The following is a 22,095-nucleotide window of genomic DNA, read 5'->3' on the forward strand; positions in this document are numbered from 1 at the left end:
TAATATAAAGTTAAGTCAAAGGCGTTGATAAACACGCTGAAAAGCGATTATGCGTGTTGATAGCACGCCAAAAATGGAAATACGAATTGGCGTGTCATACATACGCCATTTCATGAGATCAGTCTGACTGACGAGAAGGACAGCGTCCTCTGAATGGTACGAGGCGTTCATCCGCTGTAATGTGTGATCCAGGTGAGGTAGAATTTCTACTCATTTATCCCACACATTTCTGATTTCCGCTAATTGGTCCCTCTCACGTCGACTCGGTCTGTCATCAAAACGAATGACCAGAGAAATCTTTCCGGAGACATTGTGGAGCGAAATACTGGCCTTCCACACTCTGGACTAGATGAAGCCTCTGGCTTTGCTCTGTACACTCCTGCTAAAATTAGCAATCTTCCAAATTCCCTCCAGATCGGTCATATCCAGGATAATCTCCATTGGTTGTAAATAAAGTTCAAAAGCTGAGTGTGTGTTGTGGACTCTTGAGATCGTGTCACAGGCCGGGGCGGCAACCAGACCTTGAACGCCGCCCCTTTCTAAGTGCACCACCCTGAGGAGCCTGACCAGAGAAACGCCACAGACAGGACAACGGGATAAGATACAAAGTTGTTGCTTTATTCGATTAAAATAGTTTCTCAGAACAGGGTATCAATTAATCAATCTCTTCTTTGTCTTCCAAGGTCCCAAAGATATAGCGGCTGCGGAAAGAAGGGCTCACGCTGGCGTCGACAATGGTCATGTACCCCACAGCGAATCCTCCGGACAGTCCGTGAACAGCATTCAGGTAAGAACTTCACAACGGATCCTCAGGACAGATTGCAATGGCGGAGAAGTAGGAGGTAATAACTATCTGGTGAGTGTGTATTTGTCTGTGTCTGAAGAACACACATAAACAACAGTATTTCTCATTTTCTCTTAAGTCAGGTTCACACGGTAGATTTATAACAGTCCTTTACGACTGTTGCTTTCTGTACGAACATGATCATCATCGCTGTAAGCCAGGTCACACTGTAAGATCCCAGTTGTCATTATTGTCAGACTATACGGCAGTCGAGATGTGATTAAAACTCCGGACGACTCTTCTCGCATCAATCCATGAGGCGCTTGGTGACGGTGAACTGCAAGAGAAATTAAAATGGTGCCTAGCAAACAAAAACAATCTCTAGCGTCAATGTTAATCATAGCTTGTCTTGAAAAGAAAAATGAGAAAGAAAAAAAAACTGCTTGTGGAGCAAGTGTGGTTAGCTGTGGGACCATCAGGTTCTGCTCTATTAGTTTTTGCTTTGACGGTTGTCGTAGGAGAATCCGCACTGCACGACTTTCAAATCAATCTGACATTGGCAGAATTTAGTCTGAGAAGAAATTTGATGATCATAAATCTGCTGTCGGTGAACATGTCAAACTACATGATCAACACTACAGATTATGTTCTGGAATCAGAGGAATCTTTTAGGATTCTCAAAATCATACAGTGTGAACCAGGCTTTCATTTGTACACTAAATAAAACACTAAACAAACAAATTTGGTCACTAATATCATTTAGTCAAATATACATGTCAACTGTACAAACTGACGTGTAAAACGCTGCCCAGACCCCCCACGCGTCTCTAAGACAGGGAGATGTCGGTGTCGTTGCTGATGGTGTCCGGAAGGCTCGTGTCCGTCGCCGGTTTCCCCATGAGTGTGTGTTTAGCGGCTGATGTGGGTTTATTGAGTTTCATGGGTATGAAGGTGTTTGAAGCACAGTGTTCTCTCAGATATTCCCCCCCGTTCTCCTCATAGTCCTGCCGGCTGATCCAGCCCTGGTCTTCCGCAGGGTTCCTGAGGGCCCATTCACGAGCCCCGAACCAGGCGTCCAGAGCCGGCCGGCTCGCCACACACACCTGCCCGACAGATGCAGACCAGTTAATCGTGCTAGAAGTTCTCAAAGATTGATCAATTTCCAATGTATAAAACTTGTGTGACTTTTTTCTGTTGTTAAATTAGCTTAATTATTAAACAATTAAAGTGGTAATTCTGGGGGAAAGTGTGCTTTTACATTGGTCACACCGAAAGTACTTATGGAACTTTTGAAACAAAGAAAAGACATTTTATTGCATTAAAACAGTATACATATTAAACCTCCTCAAGGCTGGTTCATGGACAGCTTTCAGAGTAGTGAATAAAAAGGTTCTTTCACACCAAACACATTGCATTAAAGACAAACCACAGACGGTGGGCCGCTCTTGATGGATGTGGTAAACGACGGCCTCTATATGAGGATATGAGGGGAGAGTTACATCAAGAACAGAGAGAACCCATTAATCAAAGACATGTCCCACAGTGGACACACACACATACGTCACGAGTTCTGCACACACTTCAGAAGGACGCCCGCATTACAACGAGGGAATGACATATTTATTTTATGACATCCTGGGTCTAAAACCACAGGCACAATGTGATGCAGATGATGTTCATCATTTTTATGTTTATGCAGCAACTCGCTAATCACAGACTTGGAAGATGTTTATGAATCAGAATATAAATGAATCGGGTATAATCAATGAGAATATATTAATTTTATGTATTGCCCAGGCCTTTAGGTAGATCATATGTATATAAGCAGATGTAAAGTCAGACTCTATAGTTGCTCTGCATCTCTGATAATAAAGGCTATTCTGTGGCATCAAAACCCACGACTTCGAGTGATTCTCCACACAGCCACGTCACACGTCTGTAGTTTAAAGGGTTCATGAACAGATCTTCACTATTTACAGTGATGTTTAGTCTAAGCCACTCTCAGTGCATTAGTTCCATCAAACGCTCCGATATGTGAATCGGCATCCACTGTATCTATTCAATATGATAAACACTGTCCCAAAATATCCGACTTTGGTGGGAAAGGGCCTTAATGTGCAACAGAATATTCCATAATGACTTCATTTACCTCATATTTCGTGACCCTATGATGTGTTATACACTTGTTTGGATCACATGTAGAATGATTCAAGCATTTGAGACTGATATTCAGACCTGAAAGTGTGACTGGAAGGGTCTGATGGCGAGCAGCTCTCTCTGCACTCTTTCTTTCAGTCCAGGATACTGCAGGTTTCCTCCAGTCAGAAACACATTCTTCACCAGCGCCTCCTGCTGTTCCGGAGGGTACCTACACACACACACACCTTTTTAATGATTCCCCAAACAACGATGAACTTAAATTACGGAGCTCACAACTAACATCACTGAACGTTCAATGTTTCAGTCATGTCCGGTTTAAACTGAACTGGCAACCTTTACAGTGATGTATTAAGGCTCGAGAGACTTGCATTATTTACTGACCCACTGTTAATGACAATGTGTAATTAAAGACACATTCACAACCGAGATTTATTATTCATATTCATGAATATGTAAAAATGTGCAGCACACGTTCCTCTCAATAACAAAATAAACACTGAACAAAAGTAACAGCGGTGAGCAAACAGCCGTTGAGAAAGCGTCAGATCACAGTGATGTGGAAATGTTTGTGTGTTCATGTTTTCACTCGTGTCTGACCTCGCCGGACTGACCAGGATAAACCAACCAGAAGATGAAGAGGGCGGAGCCACAGAGCCCATTACATCATCACCACAGGCCAATGGTTCGAAGGCGTAGGCCAACTTTTCCGGAAACAAACTCCAACAAGCATTGTTTGGCCGGATTTTGTTTGAAATTAAGTCACATTCTTCAATTTCTCTTGAAGTATATCGATGCCTAATGCTGACGAGTGCATAGAGCTTGTGAATAATAGATGGTGTTTTAATCAGTTTTGCTGAGACACATTTATCTGCCCAAGTTAAAATACATTTATATAGATTCAAGGGTTTATTGGTTACACTTAATTGTAAGCTGTCCTTGTTACAGTGTAATTATACATGTAAGTACCGAGTAATGTTAATTAACAACATGTGCTTACTGGTTAGAATTAGTTACATGTAAATATCAGGGTTCCCACACCTCGGTTAACTTCAAATTCAAGGACTTTCCAGGTCTAATATTCTCAATATCCGCTTAATGTGGGGACACATGTGTTGTGTTCAACAACAAACGTTGAGGTTGATGATGATGAAGATTTATTTTGTCCTCGAGAGGAAATTTGTTTCCACCATAGATGCGTACATAATACAAACACACATGTGTAACTTTAAGAACATGAACATATAAACTAGGGGTGTGCAAAAAAATCGATTCACATTTGAATCGCGATTCAATCTTTACCGATTCAGAATCGATTCATAGAATTCCAAAAATCGATTCATATATTTTTTTTTATGGCGTGCACGGGCGGAGTGGCAATCGGGTGAGTCGGGACTTTTACCGGTGGTTCGGTAGTGTTTCGAGGCTGCCAGGGCCGGTCTGATAAATAGTTACATTGCAAGTTCTTGCCGCCCGCTGGTCAAACTGTGCAGCCTCTCTGCTTAACCCGTAAATAAATGCATCGATCCGCAGATTATGTTTGAGTTCTTAATGGTCTGTAGATCTTTTGCCAAGCGTGTTACGGGTTCTAAACCGCACTCGTATCGTTTTTTCTCTCTCTCATCAAAACCGAATATGTTCATCACGTTTGTGTGCATTTTATTTTTGAGATTTTACCGGAGTCTCCACAACGGCGATATGAAGCGCGCGTCCGAGTGAAGACTGCGCGAGCCACAGAGAACACTGTATCCATGACACTGATAGCAGCGGACACGAGCGCGCAGCTTGATTTCAAAAACAACAGATCTCTTACTTAATAGCGAACTAAATGAATGCTCTGCTAGTTAACTGGAGATACCCGCAAATTACGCCTATGAACGACTTCACTGGATCTAAACAAATCAATCTAACCATAGATGTTACCAGTAGCGGTGGCTTTTTAAAATCTATTTAAAATTATTTCGCAAGGGTTCTATGACATTAGTATATTTTTAGGAAGTTCAATGTGCCCAGTCGAGTTCACATTTCAACAGTCAGCCTGGTAGCTGAAGTACTCCTTAAACCACATTTAGCATAATTGTTTGTTTGATCTGACTACAGCACTTTAAAGCTAAATGTAAAAGCTTTTTATTTAAGTTTTATTTTAAACTTGAATTAAATGTATTTGAAAGCTGGCCAAAGCTTGGCACTTTGCACTTTTTAGTTGCAAAAGTTTTTATTTTTGTATGAAGACATAAAGTAATATCAAACTACATTTAATTTGTTGTGTTATTTTTCTTTTAAATTGTGTCTACTGCAATCAATCACATAGGAAAAAGTAAACTACATTTATATACTGTGAATCGTTTTTTGAATCGAGAATGGTTTTTGAATCGAAAATCGATTTTGAATCGAATCTTGAGACAAAAAATCGGTATCGAATCGAATCGTGACATTTTCTGAATCGTGCACCCCTAATATAAACATCTACAAAAAACAACGCAGAAAAAAACAACAACAAGAGAGCATACCTGACGTATCAAAGGCAGATTTCCAATGTATTTAGAGCTCGTATAGATACAGGAACAAAACTCTTACTAAACTTGGCCTTCCTACACATCGGTAACCTATACCTGCGGCCAGAAGGAAGAAGGATAAAATATTTGTAAAGTGGGTGTTCTGAGTCATTTAAGATTTTTTGTGCCTTTTGCAACGTGAATGTCGAGACACTATCCGATAAATTGGGGGTAGGGATACCAATAGGATCCCTATGGGATCAATAGGATTTACCAATGGTAAAATGGTAAATGGACTGCATTTATATAGCGCTTTCACAGACCCAACGGCCCCCAAAGCGCTTTACATATTGCCTCACATTCACCCATTCACACACCGACGGCGGTGTCAGCCATGCAAGGCGCCATCCAGCTCGTCGGGAGCAGCTGGGGTTAGGTGTCTCTCTCACACACACACACACAGCTGGGGTTAGGTGTCTTGCTCATGGACACCTCGACACTTGGTCAGGTGGAACCGGGGATTGAACCACCAACCTTCCGGTTTGTAGACAACCAACATGAACCACTGAGCCACTGCCGCCCCCAGTAACGCGTAAATGAGTTATCTTTAAAAATTTGTTCTGGTTGGTAACTGTAAGCATATGAAAGAAACCAGGTTCCATCGTAGTAGTTCCGTGCGCGTGTGAACGTCATGGCAAGGTACAACACAAAGCACCTCACGCGGGAAACACTTACCGTAATGCGTAAATGCGTGTAACTAGCGTAAATCAAGCAAGCTAGTGCTCACAGGCCACGAAGTGTTGGTGAGATAACACATTAGCGGAGCGGAGGGAATAAGATGGAGTTTTTTCCAGAAAACTTCTTGCACAAAATAAATTCAAGCAGTTTCAAGAGCCTGTATCTGTGTGTGTTTGTTTTCAAAAACTTTCCAGGGCCTTGAGGTTTTTTTTTCAGATTCACAAACTTTCAAGGACCCGTGGGAACCCTGAAATATGTCTAAGTTACTGTTATTTCTACAGTAAGTACATGTAATGTGTTTGTTTGTGTGACCGCTCACTGTTCCAGGACGAACTGCAGCGTCTCCATCAGGCCCATCTGCTCCTCTCCGACCAGCGCCGGCTGGAACAGGATCTCCGGGACGCGCAGCCGCTCCGTGCCCACGAACAGCTGATGATACTCCGCCATGTTGAACAGCGGCTTCCAGACAACAGGAAGACAGAGACATCAAGACCAGAGGACACAACACAAATCTGGCTGCTCATGAATAACAACAGTAGACTGTAAAACACCTCGTCACACTTTATTTTAAGGTGTCGTTGTTACAGTGTAGTTATATATTTAAGTGCTGAGTAATATTAAGCAACTACATGCACTTACTATAAGGGAAGGGTTAGGGTTTGGTTGAGGGTTAGTTGCATGTAATTATGCATCATTTACTGTCATTACTATGGTAAGTACATGTAACATGTATAACAGTCACTCATTGGTCTTCCTCCAGATTACCTGGTTGGCACTGGTAGTTTTGCTGGGCTCCTCGCTCTCCTCGTTTAGGTCGGTCTCGATCTCGTCCGGCTCCACCTCTGCCGTCGGACTCAGCATCTGCTCGTGCACAGAGCACCAGTTCAGCTCAAAGGGCTCACGGCATGCCTTTTAATTCCTCACACAGTTTCTGTGATGCTTTTGTATGTTAAATTTTTTTTTGCACAGAAGAAAAAAACAATCACATTCGCAAAACATGATTATTCCCCGTTGTCATTCTGCCAGAAACGCTGGTTTTGCTGCTAGATAAATGTATTCCTCATGTCACGACCGCTTTAAATACATGAGCAAACCTCGGGCTTGACGAGCCGGTGCTGCTCCACACTCATGCTGAGCTTCTGGATGTAGGACTGAAGCTCCTCGGCCGAGTCCATGTTGAGCTCCACCAGACTCCTGTGAAACAGCTCCAGCGAGCCGTCCTCCAGCAGCTCCTGCGGCACAGCACAGTCAGTGTGTGTGTGTGTGTGTGTGTCAGAGTTTCCGCTAGAAAAAAATGGTTTCGTTTAACGGACATTTTGATGATATGCCGGTCAAATATCGCCTCTTAATTAGTCAAGTTGAGGAAAACTGGAGGCAGGCTATGTAACTTAAAAAATGACATAATCAGGCCGTATAGAATGCAACATGTTATTATTAGCCTAACTTTCAAATAAACGGAAAAAAACATGAACGTCCGATTGGCGTCAAATCAACACCAATTGTTTTTTACTATGGTTTCACACACATTAACTTTTTGAAACATTGAGGCACAGATATGCCTAATACAAATAAATAAAACATCTCCAGTTAACTAGCAGATCATTCATTTAGTTTGCTATTAAATAAGAGATCTAGCGCTAAAATCAGTTGTTTTTGAAATCAAGCTGAGCGCTCGTGTCCGCTGCTATCAGTTGCATGGACGACGCGCTGCGCGAATTGCGCAATCTTCACTCGGACGCGCATTTCAATCTATCGCCGTTGCGGACAGGCGAATAGAGCAGCACAGGCGAAGCACAGGCGAAGCACTGCTACTTGGGTGCAGAGATATCACGCAACACCTGAAGTAAAGCTTGCCAGTGCCACAAAGAACCGGCGAAAGTAATGATTATGCATGAAACATTTAAATTGTTGATAAATTGATAAAGTTGACGATGCAGACTCGCCATCTTCGCAGTAGTGAACGCGCCTAGAGAGAGAAATGCACACTTCATATGAATAAATTCTTATTCATTAATCCAGGCAAATTTGTTGATGAAACATTGATTAAAATGAAGATAAAATTTATACAAAAATGAAAAACTTTAAAGAAAGGCTTTCTACAAAACAAAACTAAATAAGTGGTCAAAATCATGTCTGACCAATTCCAAATGTTTTCCGATATATAGGCCTATTGGTCATCTTATGCTCCTATCTTACTCATATCATGCGGTTCCCTTTTCATATAGCCTAATCAACATAGATGAAATAAAAAAATAATAACATTATATATAAGTTTTAAACTTATAATAAGCGTCACACCGCTCCGCTTTGCTCACATGCTCTGGTGTGTAGCCTAATGCATGTGTGCGTGAAAACACATTTTTATTCTGTAGCTTTTGGAAATTTGTAATTGTTTTTATAGCGTAGTTCTGCTATGCAGTATGTACAGCACTTTGGATCAATTTGTATTGTGTTAAATGTGCTTTATAAATAAAGGTTGTTGTTGTTGTTGTCTGTGTGGTGGAGGGGTGCGATTTTCGAATAATAATCAACCCAGCGATCTTCGAATATTATTTTTGCTTGAAAATTTCGTTTTCTATAAATTGTATATTAATTTTAATCAATGTTTCATCAACAAATTTGCCTGGATTAATAAATAAGAAGCAAATATGGTGGACAATATAGGCTAATCAGGACACGGAGGCGTCGGCGCATGCACACTTCTCTCTATAGGCGCGTTCACTACTGCGAAGATGGCGAGTCTGCATCGTCAACTTTATCAATTTATCAACTTTATCAATAATATCCATGGACCTGGCCATATTTGAAACGTCTCACTCAATCGTTCGTTGTTTAGGTCTATATTACAGCCGTTATAGGCGTGCGCTTTATTTGAAATGCAGCATGCGATGTTGTTTAATAACTTTCAAACGGTAGAGGCTGTTCCTTTCTAACATAGCCAAAGGTCGGTGTATTTTTGCTTTATACATATTTTTTTTTGTGATTCTTTATTTATTAAACATTTTGTGTGTATAAAACTATTTACAACAATGCCCAAGTTCTGCCCATAATCCTAGGACCAAAATAAAATAAATAATAAATATGACATGAAATAAGAATACAATTTGACAAAACTACACATAGAAGGATCTCAGAGTCTTTTGGATAGAGTCTCAATAAGGTCCAGCCAAAATTGTATTGTCTTTCTGTTGCCGCCAAGCACTTTAGCTGTGGTACACTCCAGAAGAACAATGTCAAGCAGATAGGACATCCAGATAAACGTCGCTGGGGTAGATGGTTCCACCCACAGTTTTAGAACAACTTTTTTAGCAGCAGTGAGAGCAGCGGACAGAATCCTCCTTTGATCGACAGACAATGACAGTGAGGAATCATCCAGCAAAAGAAAAACCAGAGGATCCTTTTGGATCGGAATCTTCAGAAGATCTGTCAGTAGGTCCTGGACTGCAGACCAGATCGGCACAATTAGAGAACAGTCCCAGAACATATATGTAACATATATGTAACATATATGTACCAACATTCGCGCATTTACACAGGTGACAAAAGGGATCAGATTTTCTTTTCATTTTATATAGCAAACAAGGTGTGGCATACGCCTTACATATTAACTTGTAATGTATCATTTGGTGAGCTGGATTTTTTGAGGTAGCAAAACAATTCCCCCAGACAGTGTCCCAGTCAATCACTGTGCTAAGTTGTCTTTCCCAGAAGTCCTCAGTCGGGATGTTCACGTACTGTCGTACCAAAAGCGATTTATAAATTATGCTCACCATACCTCTAGAAGCCATACTGGAGTCTATCCAGTCTATCATAGGATGAGAAGATATTTTAGTTGACCAGGGTACTCCATAGGCTTTTAGCGCCGACCTCAATCTTAAATACAGAAAGAAGGAGAATCCTGGAAGAGAGAATTCCTCCTTTAGGATTTGAAAGGACTTAAGCCCATAATCACTGTACATATCTTTCAGGGTATAAACCCCACATTTGGCCCAGCAATTGTAAACAAAGGGTTTGTTACCCGTACAGAGATTATTATTATGCCAAATGGGGGTAGAATCGCAGTATAAATCTGAAGCTCCCATGATCTTTTCTGCCATTCTCCAGGTTTTGATAGAATGACCTATAATTGGACCAAACTTTTCCAGAACCTTCTTATGTATCCCAGTAAAAAGTAAATCCTGTACACGGTGTACACCTCCATGAGGTTTTAGCCTGTGCATAGATTTGAGACGAACTCTAGGCCGTTTGTAATTCCATAAGAATTTAGTTACTGCTGTACAAAGCTCTTTAACCCTCTGGGGACCAGAAACGCGCCGGCGCGTTTTGCCGTTTTTTTTTCACATAGCAGAAAAATAGACTTAAAATACTCTGTTGATTTTGATTTTATACATCAATCGATCCTGTTAATTGTCTATTATTTTTCTGTATACTCACAATAAAAACAAAGTTTTGTGCTTTTTGTCAAATAAAGAAAAATAAACATGATGCGAGTTTTGCCTTCTCTCTGTCAGTGCAGTCCATTCTGAAACACGTCCGAAAAATTAACTCTAACTCTGCAAATACTTGTCATACAGGCACGAGAGATTTTTCTTTATGAAGCTTGAATTCTCTTCTTTTCAATGAAGTAATTTACACTCACCGGCCACTTTATTAGGTACCCCATGCTAGTAACGGGTTGGACCCCCTTTTGCCTTCAGAACTGCCTCAATTCTTCGTGGCATAGATTCAACAAGGTGCTGGAAGCATTCCTCAGGGACTTTGGTCCATATTGACATGATGGCATCACACAGTTGCCGCAGATTTGTCGGCTGCACATCCATGATGCGAATCTCCCGTTCCACCACATCCCAAAGATGCTCTATTGGGTTGAGATCTGGTGACTGTGGAGGCCATTTTAGTACAGTGAACTCATTGTCATGTTCAAGAAACCAATTTGAAATGATTAGAGCTTTGTGACATGGTGGAAGTAGCCATCAGAGGATGGGTACATGGTGGCCATAAAGGGATGGACATGGTCAGAAACAATGCTCAGGTAGGCCGTGGCATTTAAACGATGCCCAATAGGCACTAAGGGGCCTAAAGTGTGCCAGGAAAACATCCCCCACACCATTACACCACCACCACCAGCCTGCACAGTGGTAACAAGGCATGATGGTTCCATGTTCTCATTCTGTTTACGCCAAATTCTGACTCTAACATCTGAATGTCTCAACAGAAATCGAGACTCATCAGACCAGGCAACATTTTTCCAGTCTTCAACTGTTCAATTTTGGTGAGCTCTTGCAAATTGTAGCCTCTTTTTCCTATTTGTAGTGGAGATGAATGGTACCCGGTGGAGTCTTCTGCTGTTGTAGCCCATCCGCCTCAAGGTTGTGCGTGTTGTGGCTTCACAAATGCTTTGCTGCATACCTCGGTTGTAACGAGTGGTTATTTCAGTCACTGTTGCCCTTCTATCAGCTCGAACCAGTCTGGCCATTCTCCTCTGACCTCTGGCATCAACAAGGCATTTCCGCCCACAGAACTGCCGCTCACTGGATGTTTTTTCTTTTTCGGACCATTCTCTGTAAACCCTAGAGATGGTTGTGCGTGAAAATCCCAGTAGATTAGCAGTTTCTGAAATACTCAGGCCAGCCCTTCTGGCACCAACAATCATCCCACGTTCAAAGTCACTCAAATCAACTTTCTTCCCCATACTGATGCTCGGTTTGAACTGCAGGAGATTGTCTTGACCATGTCTACATGCCTAAATGCACTGAGTTGCCGCCATGTGATTGGCTGCTTAGAAATTAAGTGTTAACGAGCAGTTGGACAGCTGTACCTAATAAAGTGGCCGGTGAGTGTATATAAAAAAACAAATATTCTCAGTTTATGTAATCTGTATGAAAAGAGAGTGCTGTCAGATTTTTTCCCCCTGCTCATTACACTTCATTACGCGTTAATCTGACACGCCCACGGAGGACGCGCGCTATTCAAACGCAAATGTTGAGGCAAGCCATGACAACGCCCACATCAGCCGTTCCACCGCGGCGGTAAAATGTGGGGTGTATTTTCTGCCTTTTACCGCCAAGAGGCGCTACAATCATAGACTCTAAAAAGTGTTTGTTTATTCTCTCTAATGCGTAATCTGCCGCCGCACCGCGGCTCATTCAGAGCGATTAAAAGCTGGTAGCAGATGAATTCAACAAGTGAAAGGTAGTTAAAATAATTCATAATCACAATACTGAAATTAGGCTACTGAAATGAAATTGAATAAATAATGAAAAAATAAAACATTGCAATAAAAACATTTACAGACGTACAGACGGTAGCTCAGTGGTTAACGCAACAACACGAGCTTCGAGGAGCTTCAATCGACCCGAGATCGAATCTCAATGTAGCATATGTTGTTAACCGATGTTGGCCAACAGCGTTTATATTTTACCTTCTTGATGCTTAAATAGCTAACTGTTTATAACTGTTTACTTATTTAAAGTCAAGAGTTTTGTTTAATTATTATTACAACATAAATTTGCTACATTCCTGGAACCGCAGCCGCTGCACAAAGGACATAAACTGATGAAGGAAGATTGTCAGCCGATTGCATCAGAAAATGAAAATGAAGAAGCACGTCTTTAGTCTGCTAAATTATTGTGTAATGTAAAAGAACACTAAAATTACTTAAGTTTGAAACCAAGTTCGAACATTTCAAGGTTTAAATAAAGTGTCGGGACAGTTTTTTTTTTATTTAAAACAGGGTTGCATCGGGTTTAGAGTTTATTTCTTTTGCGATGCAAAATAAGAAACATTAGGCTAATATTATTCTTGCGACATTTTAAATTTGTATTGCCAAAGAAATGACAGCTATATTAAACAATTAAAACAGTAGGCCTACAAAACTAAAATTCTCCAAAGCAACATAATTAAATTAAAACATGCATTTTTCTTTGCCTCTCTCGCGCTGGATCTCTTTTTAACAAGTTTATTTAGTCTCCCTCGCTCTCCATATGAAAGAGGAACATTAACACCTAGGCCTATTGTCCTGCCCACACGATACAGCACTGAACTGTCCCTCCAACCCCCCACCGGCTATCGGAGTCTGAGGCTGATTTAACACAAAGAGAAGTCGCAATTTACACTTAAATCGCTATTCTAGACAGTGTTGATAATGAAGGAATTAAATGATTTAAGTTACATGTAGCCTAGTGATATTTCTGTCATAAAAGTGTATTACTAAATATTTCATTATTTCAGTAATTGATGAAATAAAACTGGTTTGGGCCAGCTTTTTCCAAGCAAAACTAAATATAATATGAAAAAACGCATGTTAATTTGTTGTCATGAACAAAATGTTCAACTCAATATTAAATTCTACAGGGATCTTTGGATCCTTACAACCAGGCATGCAATTTGTGAATTAAGTTTTTTTTCTTTCTTTATTATTCAAATAAATATCGAACCACGGTGCTTCGTGGTAATGCTGCTAAATTAAATAACATGTATAGAATAATTATGAACTTAAATGAAACAATATCGCAACATTTCGACAAATACATTATTTGATCTGTTTTTACATTTTAATTCAGGGCGATTTAGCCTGCTACATTTAATTAGAGCGAGATTTTCACCCTTGTCATTTTCTCATTGGGAAGCGCTTACAGGCTACATGTTTGAGTAGATCCTCTGTACCTCTCGTTTTCATTATGGATTACATAATCAGATAACATTTATTAGCCTGAATATTTAGACATTTAAAGGCTTTAGACATAGCCGATTTCTTATAGTGACTGAGCTGAAGTGGCTTTCGGTTCATTTTTGTGACGCGCAGTTCCCGGAGACAGACGACAGATAAACTTTTGTTGTTAGCAAAAGTTCGAATAAAACCCGACTTTAGAAAAATGCATAGGGCCACTCGGCGTGGTCTGCCAAAAAACTTAATTATAAACTTCAATATTTCATTCAAAATAATGTCAAAACGCTTTGTGAAATTTTGAAAAGCCGTGCATGCATTAAGGCCACTGGAACTAATGAACAACTGAAACGCTGGTTTTGATTTTATTGTTTGTCGTTGTTTAAACGTGCTTGTTGCATATCTCTATTTTATATTGTTACGTGGAAGTGTATTACCTTGATATGGTCTATTGGTGAAGTAGCCTATAGCATTGATTACTGTGGAGGGAGGGGTGTGGGGATTCAAATAATTCAGCAGAAGCAGGGATGTTTAGACCAGAAGGAAATCCCAGTCCCCCCTGGCAAATCACACTTTACTTAAAACCATGTTTTTAAAAACTCTAGGTTGTAGGGAATCAAAAAAATAATAATAATAGGCCTAATAAAAAAAAAATATATATATATAGGCTATATATATAAAATTACTTTTTTTACAGAACTGCTTTTGAAATTACGATTGGTACCCGATTGGTACTGATGCAAAGTCGATCTGTTGGATACTATTGTTCCTAGTGTAAAATGGAAATGCATGGTCATTTTATTTTATAAATATAAGCAAAAAACTGTATGGTGTAACAGAGTTTTAGAGCTAGACAAATCTCTCTGCATTAATAAATATAAAATTTACAGTACACAATGTTTGTTTGAGATTCGAACCCGTGTCATCTTGATGATCGAACCGCCAGTTCTACCGCTCGGCTATTAATTTCCTCACTGAGAAATGCCCAAACGTTTGTTTCTCACATGAGCGAGAAAACGTTTTGTCGTTAGCCTGTGAGTGTAGGCCTACTTTAGCCTACATGAATAAAAGTAGACCTTTTACAGTTTTAAAAGATGATATCTTATCTGTATGACCAACAATTACGCAGTAAGTTCTTTTAGCTGTTATGAGAAAAATAAATTCAAATGAACGCGCCGCCGCATTTGTCAAACTCTAATTCAACATGCCAGAATAAAGCCAGATTTTAGAATAATGCATAGCCACTCGGCGTGGTGTGCCAAAATACCCTAATTATAAACTTCAATATTTCATTCAAAACCATCTCAAAACGCTTTGTGACATTTTAAAAAGCCGTGAATGTATTAAGGCCACTGGAACCAGGATCGTAACTGAAACGCGCTGCATGTCTCAATACAGGAGCAGAAGCGCTGGTTCAGATTGTATTGTTTGTTGTTTAAACGTGCATGTTGCATATTTAAAAATATTTGTTTAAAAATAAATGTTTGTTGTAGGCTTATTTGTAAATTACCATAACTTGTAGAATTTCATCCTTACTGTTAATTGACATTAGCCCCACTTACGTTTTGATAAATGTCCCTTTGCTCCACCTGGCGGTCATTTCGCGAGCGACTATGAAATGCAACTGGTTTATTTTTATTGTATTGGTCTACTTTAAAAAATAATACTTTATAAGACATTTATGGGAAAAGACTATTTTCTTTTCAAGATGTTTCCAACTGTAACTTTGAACCAATTCTGTAGAATGGCCCATATAGCATTTGACCAGGATTTGTTTCCAGGTATGACTAAAAATGTGCTTTTGGCTTTCATTTATATTTTGATTGTTTGTGTATATATATATATATATATATATATATATATATATATATATATATATGTGTGTGTGTGTGTGTGTGTGTGTGTGTGTGTATATATATATATATATATGTAGGCTATATATATATACAAGAAAGAATGCAATGACAATATATATATATATATATATATATATAGTCATTGCATTCTTTCTTGTGTGACACCCCTGAATGAAAGGCTCATTATTATGCAGGGTCACTGTCTGAGAACCACTTAATTATTCATGATAGGGGTTGGGCCGTTCCGCCCATCCGCATATTGCCTTGGCAAACAAAAAAATGTTTTTCACAATTTAAAACAATCTATTGTTTTATGTGAATGATTAGGAAGGATGATTTTCAGATCATTTTGAAGCAAAAACTCTAGACGACAACGTACATTAGTCAAAAGTCTTGTGGACACATATTTAGTATGTTTTTTGTGTCCTTATTTCAAAAACTTAATTTTTTAGTTTTTTCAATAACCACGCATAAACAATATTCCCTCAAAAATACAAACATGTACATACATGTTGCTCACACATTATGGTAGACCTGTTTGTGCTAAATAGAGTGTAATTTCACCTGTGCCATTAATATGTTTATAAGCAACTGAAAAAAGCACAAATGTCAGAGCATGTCAAAACATCTCAAGGACCCCAAAAACACCTTGGTCCCCAGAGGGTTAAATTAACCAATGGGTGGTGCTAGAGGTAAAGTTGAAAATAGAAAACTCAGCCTCGGAAGTATATTCATCTTAATAGTGGCCATCCTACCATGAAGAGCCAAGCAGAGTGGAGACCAACACTGAAGATTACTCGAAAGCTTATCCAGAAGGGACTGATAGTTCCACTTAGAAATGCGAGATAGAGAAGAAAAAAACTCTAATCCCAAGATAATTAAACTGATCGCTGATTGGAATCATAGCGGGTAGGGCCTGAATCTCTGATTTAGCAGCTAAATTAAGGGGCAAAAGTACAGATTTACTCCAGTTAATTTTATAACCGGACAGTTTACCAAAGGTATCAAATAATTTTAAGCATTCTTTAACCGAATCTGTGATATTTGATAGATACAAAAGAATGTCATCAGCATATAGTGAAATCTTATGGGAAGTATTAATACAGCTTATAGGGGCTATTGCAGAACATTGTCTAATCGCTTGGGCCAAAGGCTCTAATGATAAATTAAAAAGCAAAGGTGACAGGGGACATCCTTGGCGAGTGCCTCTGCCAAGGTGGAAGGGAGGAGAAATGTGAGGACTAGTAAGAACTCTGGCTGAACAATCAAAATAAAGAGTTTTGACAGCTTGCAGGAAAAAAGAACCAAATCCAAAACGTTCCAAGACAGACCATAAAAAATTCCACTCAATTCTGTCGAATGCTTTTTCTGCATCCAGAGAAAGGACTGCAGAAGAAGCTGTGTACGAGTCTGCTTGTTGAATAATATGAAGAAGCCTACGTATATTGTCAGCAGCAAATCTCCCCCTAAGAAAACCTGACTGATCATATTTGATCAGGTCTCCTACACACCGCTCCAATCTTAAGGCCAAGACTTTTGCCATCAGTTTTGAATCTGTGGATAAAAGGCTAATAGGCCTGTAGCTAGAACACTCAAGAGGATCCTTCCCTTTCTTCAAAAGCAACGTTATTAAAGCTGTGTTTTGGTCCCTATGCATAGCACCTTTTCCTAAAGCAAAATTAAAAGAATTAAGAATCAAGGGGGCCACTATGTCCCATAACGTCTTCAATAACTCCGGGGGAATCCAGTCTAACCCAGGGGCTTTATTACTATTCATGTAATCCAAGGCTGATTTCAATTCTTTAATTGTCAAAGGACTGTCCAATATGTCGCGCTGAGAATCATTTAATTTGGGAAGATTTAAGTGTTTAAGGAATAAATCTAAATTTGTTGAGTCTGTGCTGTATTCTGAAGTATATAGATGTTGATAATAGGATTCAAATATTCTATTTACATCCTTAGGTTTAGTATATACTGAACCCTCATGCCTAATAGCAGATATGTTGGCCTTAGACTCACCATCCTTCAACCTCAAAGCCAAAAGCTTAGAAGGGCGTTCTCCATTAAAATAATACAATTGTCTAGTGCGGTGCATGAGAAATTCAGCTCTACGGAGATATATGGATTTTAATTCTGATTTAAGGACGTTTACTTCTTTGGCTTTGATCTCTGAAAATTCACCTTTTAAATTCCTTCTCTAGTATATTAATTTGTTTTTCTAATTCCATTTTACGGCTCTCTCTACACTTTTTACTAAAGGATGAAAAACTTATACATTTACCCCTAATAAAACATTTAGTGGTTTCCCACAATACTTGAGGGTTAGAAACTGAATCCCTATTAATCTGCAAAAACTCCTTCAGGGAGTTGCGTAATTCAGCCACAAATGTACTGTCCTGTAACAAGGAAGTATTAAATCTCCAACGATTGTGTCTGGAGCCCAACGATACAGGAGTTAAAGTGGTAATTATTGGGGAATGATCAGATAAAAGAAGTGGCAAAATATCTACTTTATTAATATAAGGAATTAGAGAGGGAGACATAAGTATATAGTCGATCCTCGAATAGCTCTTATGACGAGCTGAAAAAAATGTATAGTCCCTAGAGCCATCGTTTTGCAAACGCCAGACATCGCATATGTTAGAATGTCGCAAAAAGGAGTTAAAACATTCAGAGATCCTTGAATCAGCCTTAGAAGCGTGAGATCTATCTAACTGAGGATCTAATACAGCATTAAAATCAACCCCCTAACACCACGAGACAGTCCTGCAAACTCACAATTAAGCGTAATAATTCTTGAAAAAATAAGGGATCACCTTCATTGGGAGCATATACAGACACAAAAGCGTATTTAGTATTATTTAGAGAACCAACAACATAGGTGATTCGGCCTTCCTTATCCCCACCAGAACGTGTAATTGAAAAATTAGTAGAACGCCTAGACAATATCAGCACCCCTTTAGATTTATTGACGGCCGAAGAGGAAGACAGCATTTTAAAGTATCTGTTTTGAAAGCGATGCACGTCAGCTGACTTCAAATGAGACTCTTGTATCAGGGCAAAAGAGACCTTTTTACATCTTTGATAATCTAAGCATTTGGTTCGCTTGATCGGGCTATTTAACCCATTAACGTTCCATGACAATATATTTACAGCCATAAGTTAATGAGTAACAGCCATTTGCAGACCAACCAGAACAAGGCTGGAGGACCAAAGAGTAGGGATGGCCCGATACCGATACTGGCATCGGGGATCGGGCCGATACTGTCCTAATATACTCGTACTCATAAAAATTCGCCGATACCACGTACATTTTGCAAAACGAAACTGGCCGCCGCGAGTGCTTTGTCGAGGTGAACTGAGGCATAGGAAAGTATAATGTCGGCGGTTTGGGCTCATTTCAAGATAAGGGATGATGACAACAGCAAGGCAGACTGTGAGTTATGTTCAGCTAAGGTGTCGAGAGGAGGGAAAGAAAGTATATCGCTTAACACCAGCAATCTAATTAAACATCTGAAGACGCATCATAGATCTGATGGCCGAGCGCGCGCGCGGGCGGTAATGCACTCACTCTGTGTGTGCGGGTTACGGGAGAATAAAACGATTCGCGGGACTCCCGCAAACTAAAAATATCTATGAATAAAACTTAAAAATTAAAAGATTTTTATTCATCTCTTGCAGAAAAGCAACAAGAACAACTAAAACAAAATAGAAACGATTTACAGGACAGAGTTTCTATTCATAACATGGTTACAGCGTTGAGCGATGTAGCCAATCACAGACATATGTGTTGATTTCTGGAACACAATGGCCAATCAGAAGCATTTAAGATAGACTCCCCTCACCGCTCAAACTGACTTTTTTGTTCAGTGCTGAATTCTGTATGCTGGCAAATCCTCTAATTATAACAAACAAAGTGTGGATATTATGAAAGATTGATTGTGCAGTCAGCTTCATTGATAATAACAGATGTGTGAGATCGCGATGAACTGTCAGCTTTTAGGATTTATTAAGGGAGCGCACTTTGCGCGCATTCAGTCATGCCCATGCACGCAGTAGCCTGCTTGCTTTTATGTTAAATTAACAGTGGTTTGTGTGTTAATACATTTATTATTTTACTAATTTTTATTTATTTTTAGACTTGTTAAAACAAGCAGAGAAGAAAATAAAAACAGTCTTCTAACCTGTGTTCTAAAGTAGTCGTCTTCTTTTCTGGGAGCCTATTACTTTTGCGGTAGAAATATCGGTATCGGTACTCGGTATCGGCAAGTACACAAATGTAAATACTCGTACTCGTATCGGTTTGAAAAAAAAATGGTATCGGGCCATCCCTACCAAAGAGCATAGTCCCCAAAAAAGAGAGCGGTCGGCAATCACGAAATACGAAATATACAAATACAGTATATAAATACCTGCATGAAACAAATTAAACTTGGGCAGACTCGGGCATGAAACAGAAAAAAGCAAACAAACAAGAACATTAAAGAAAAGGGCAGTAAGCAAGAGTTAAAACACACTCTTCTACCTGCCCTTAACATAACAGACTTTGGATACGTGACCAACTAACAGTCTGTCAATTCACCTGACCCGGTCACTTTCCGGATGGAATAAAATCAATCCGTCTCACTCAGTAAGGTCCTCCATGAGAACTGCCGATTCATGCTCATTCACCTCGGATTCTCGTAACGCGGCCGCCTCAGCTTCCTTCAGAGGTGGTTTTGCGCTGGGATCCCGATTGAGGACAAATTTTTCAACCTCCGTCGGTGTCTCAAGAAGTGAAATCTTCCCTCGGTGGATCACTTTCACTACCGCGAGATATAGCAAAAAAGACGTAATTCCCAACTGGGTTAGCTTCTTCCTCGCCAGTGCCATCACTCTCCTCTTAGACGCGGTGTGAGTACTGTAGTCTGGGGAAAAAAAGCACTGGAGATCCATTATGGAGAATTTGTCCAGCAGCAGCACGAGCTCCATTCAGTATTGCATTCCGATCTTGATAGCGCAGCATCTTAAAGATGAACGTGCGAGGGGTAGATTTCGCACGCTCCCCGCTGTAGATACGATGAGCTCTTTCAATCTCCAATACCTTGCCAGCAAGAGAGGGAATCCATTTAGGAAGATTATTCTGTATAAATCGCCGCGGGTCATCTCCTTCTACACCCTCTTTGAGTCCCACTAGACGTACATTGGACTCGCGGCTTTTGTCTTCGATTCTTGCCAACTTTTCCTGAAGAGAATCCACTGCTAGCTTGACCTCCATGGTGTCTTTTTTTGTGTTACGAAGAGCTGCCTGCATATTGTCAAAGTTGTTTCTTATCAGCCGAACGTCCTCTTCCAGGGCTCCAAGCCTATCCGCGATCGGGGCAAATTCTTCCTTAAACAGTTCCCTGACGAAGCTAAGGTGCATCTTTAACTCGTCAGCAACAATGGCGTGAAGTTCCCCCTCAGGAGCACCATTAGGATCTTTAACTCGCTTTTTCTCCGGGGAAGCCAACGTTAACTGACGTTTTGCCATCTTCATTTGTTACACCGTAATCAGAGCAATCAAAACTAACCAAAAGTTGATCGTTTTACCGAGAACAAGTAAAATTAAAGCTGCAAGCAGCATTTAGCGGTGTTCAAGCAGTTAAGGCCTTTAAGGCCGTTAAGCACAAAAGCATCAAAAGACATTAAGTTGTATTTAGCAAGCATTTAACCATTGACATCATAGATGGAATAGACCATGTTTTAGCATGATTTACCATGATATACCAAATTTAGTGTGATTTTTCATGATCTACCATGTTCCAGTATGATTTAATATGAATCTAGCATGATTTACCACAGTTTACCATGATTTACCATGTTATAGGATGATTTACCATGATATACCACATTCTAGAATGATTTACCAGGATTGTAGCATGATTTAACAAGATTCATCACATTGCTAGCATGATTTGCCATGATACACCATGTAATAGTATTTTTTACTATGATTTACCATGTTTCTATCGTGATTTACCATGATTTACCACATTGCTGCATTGATGTGAAGGGCCAATAAAAATGAAGTGATAAACTCTGACGAAAAAAATAATGATGGTGTTATAATAGTTAACATGGAAAAACTGGTTTGCTTTAGTGCTTTGATTTACTGTTGAAAATCAAGTGTGTCAAAATGAGAGTGAGCCAATAAGTGGTCTTTTACTGCCCTCTGCTGGCCTTCTACTTATTAATAAAGTGTTTTTACAGGTGCTTTTGCAATCATATGTAGACATTTGCTCACACACACACACACACACACACACACACACACACACACACACACACACACACAAAGTCATTATGAAAAGATATTTTAATGGTCTATAAGCATTTCATGTCTTTGCAAGCTAGTAATCAGATTATTCAGAATTTATT

At 39.7% G+C, this 22,095-nt stretch overlaps 1 protein-coding gene across 1 annotated transcript in view; it reads right to left on the reverse strand.

The window, feature by feature from the left end:
• Positions 1 to 1,604: 1,604 nt before the first annotated feature.
• actr5 (actin related protein 5) overlaps positions 1,605 to 22,095 on the reverse strand; it is a 40,899-nt gene continuing 20,408 nt past the window's right edge. Inside the window, exons 5-9 of the mRNA XM_056268441.1 lie at positions 7,269 to 7,406; positions 6,940 to 7,035; positions 6,494 to 6,633; positions 3,020 to 3,152; positions 1,605 to 1,887 (exon numbers count right to left, since the gene is read on the reverse strand). Of these exons, the coding sequence (XP_056124416.1) occupies positions 1,612 to 1,887; positions 3,020 to 3,152; positions 6,494 to 6,633; positions 6,940 to 7,035; positions 7,269 to 7,406 (783 nt within the window). The 3' untranslated portion in view covers positions 1,605 to 1,611. The remainder of the gene's footprint in view (positions 1,888 to 3,019; positions 3,153 to 6,493; positions 6,634 to 6,939; positions 7,036 to 7,268; positions 7,407 to 22,095) is intronic.

Source organism: Rhinichthys klamathensis, unplaced genomic scaffold, assembly GCF_029890125.1.
Source record: "Rhinichthys klamathensis goyatoka isolate OS25496 unplaced genomic scaffold, OSU_Roscu_1.1 h1tg000272l_1, whole genome shotgun sequence".
In the NCBI taxonomy this organism is placed as follows: Eukaryota; Metazoa; Chordata; class Actinopteri; order Cypriniformes; family Leuciscidae; genus Rhinichthys; species Rhinichthys klamathensis.